The 491-nt window shown below is 38.9% G+C and overlaps 1 protein-coding gene across 1 annotated transcript in view; it reads right to left on the minus strand.

Moving 5' to 3' along the window:
• LOC106514273 (ubiquitin carboxyl-terminal hydrolase 42) overlaps positions 1-341 on the minus strand; it is a gene marked incomplete at both ends in the record, with an annotated part of 4,263 nt that extends 3,922 nt beyond the window's left edge. The window contains 2 exon segments of the mRNA XM_014003445.1: positions 95-165; positions 271-341. Of these exon segments, the coding sequence (XP_013858899.1) occupies positions 95-165; positions 271-341 (142 nt within the window).
• Positions 342-491: the final 150 nt, after the last annotated feature.

Below are 491 nucleotides of genomic sequence, written 5' to 3' on the forward strand. Positions count from 1 at the left end.
TGTTAAAGGAGCTCTGATCAAATCTGACACATTTATACATCAGCAGAAACACAGAGCAAGTCAGAAATGACACAGAATCTGAAGCTAGAATTACTTCAACGTCCAGAGGAAGATCCAGAAATGGTTCAAACTTGTCAGAGGTGGAACTGCAGTTTAAACAGCACACTGAAAAAGACAAGAGTTCAGATTTTACTATAAAAACACTGAAACATTACGAGATCTCACATGGAAGAAACAGATCAATAAAACAGTTTAAAGTGAATCATTTACCTCTGGACCGAAGACATCCTCTAAACACTTGATGAATAAATGGTGGCTGTGTTTCACTCTCCCACCCGTCACTAACACACAGAATAAACATTGTTAACCACAGCGGTGACGCAACTAAATACTTTATTCAACATACAATAAAAGCCAATTAGACTGTCTGTTCTGGACTAGAGGCTGAATGGAACAGTAGTTTACATGTCATGGAGTGCTCTCCTGACAGC

The sequence above is a fragment of the Austrofundulus limnaeus genome, unplaced genomic scaffold, assembly GCF_001266775.1.
Source record: "Austrofundulus limnaeus strain Quisiro unplaced genomic scaffold, Austrofundulus_limnaeus-1.0 Scaffold19, whole genome shotgun sequence".
Lineage (NCBI taxonomy): Eukaryota > Metazoa > Chordata > Actinopteri > Cyprinodontiformes > Rivulidae > Austrofundulus > Austrofundulus limnaeus.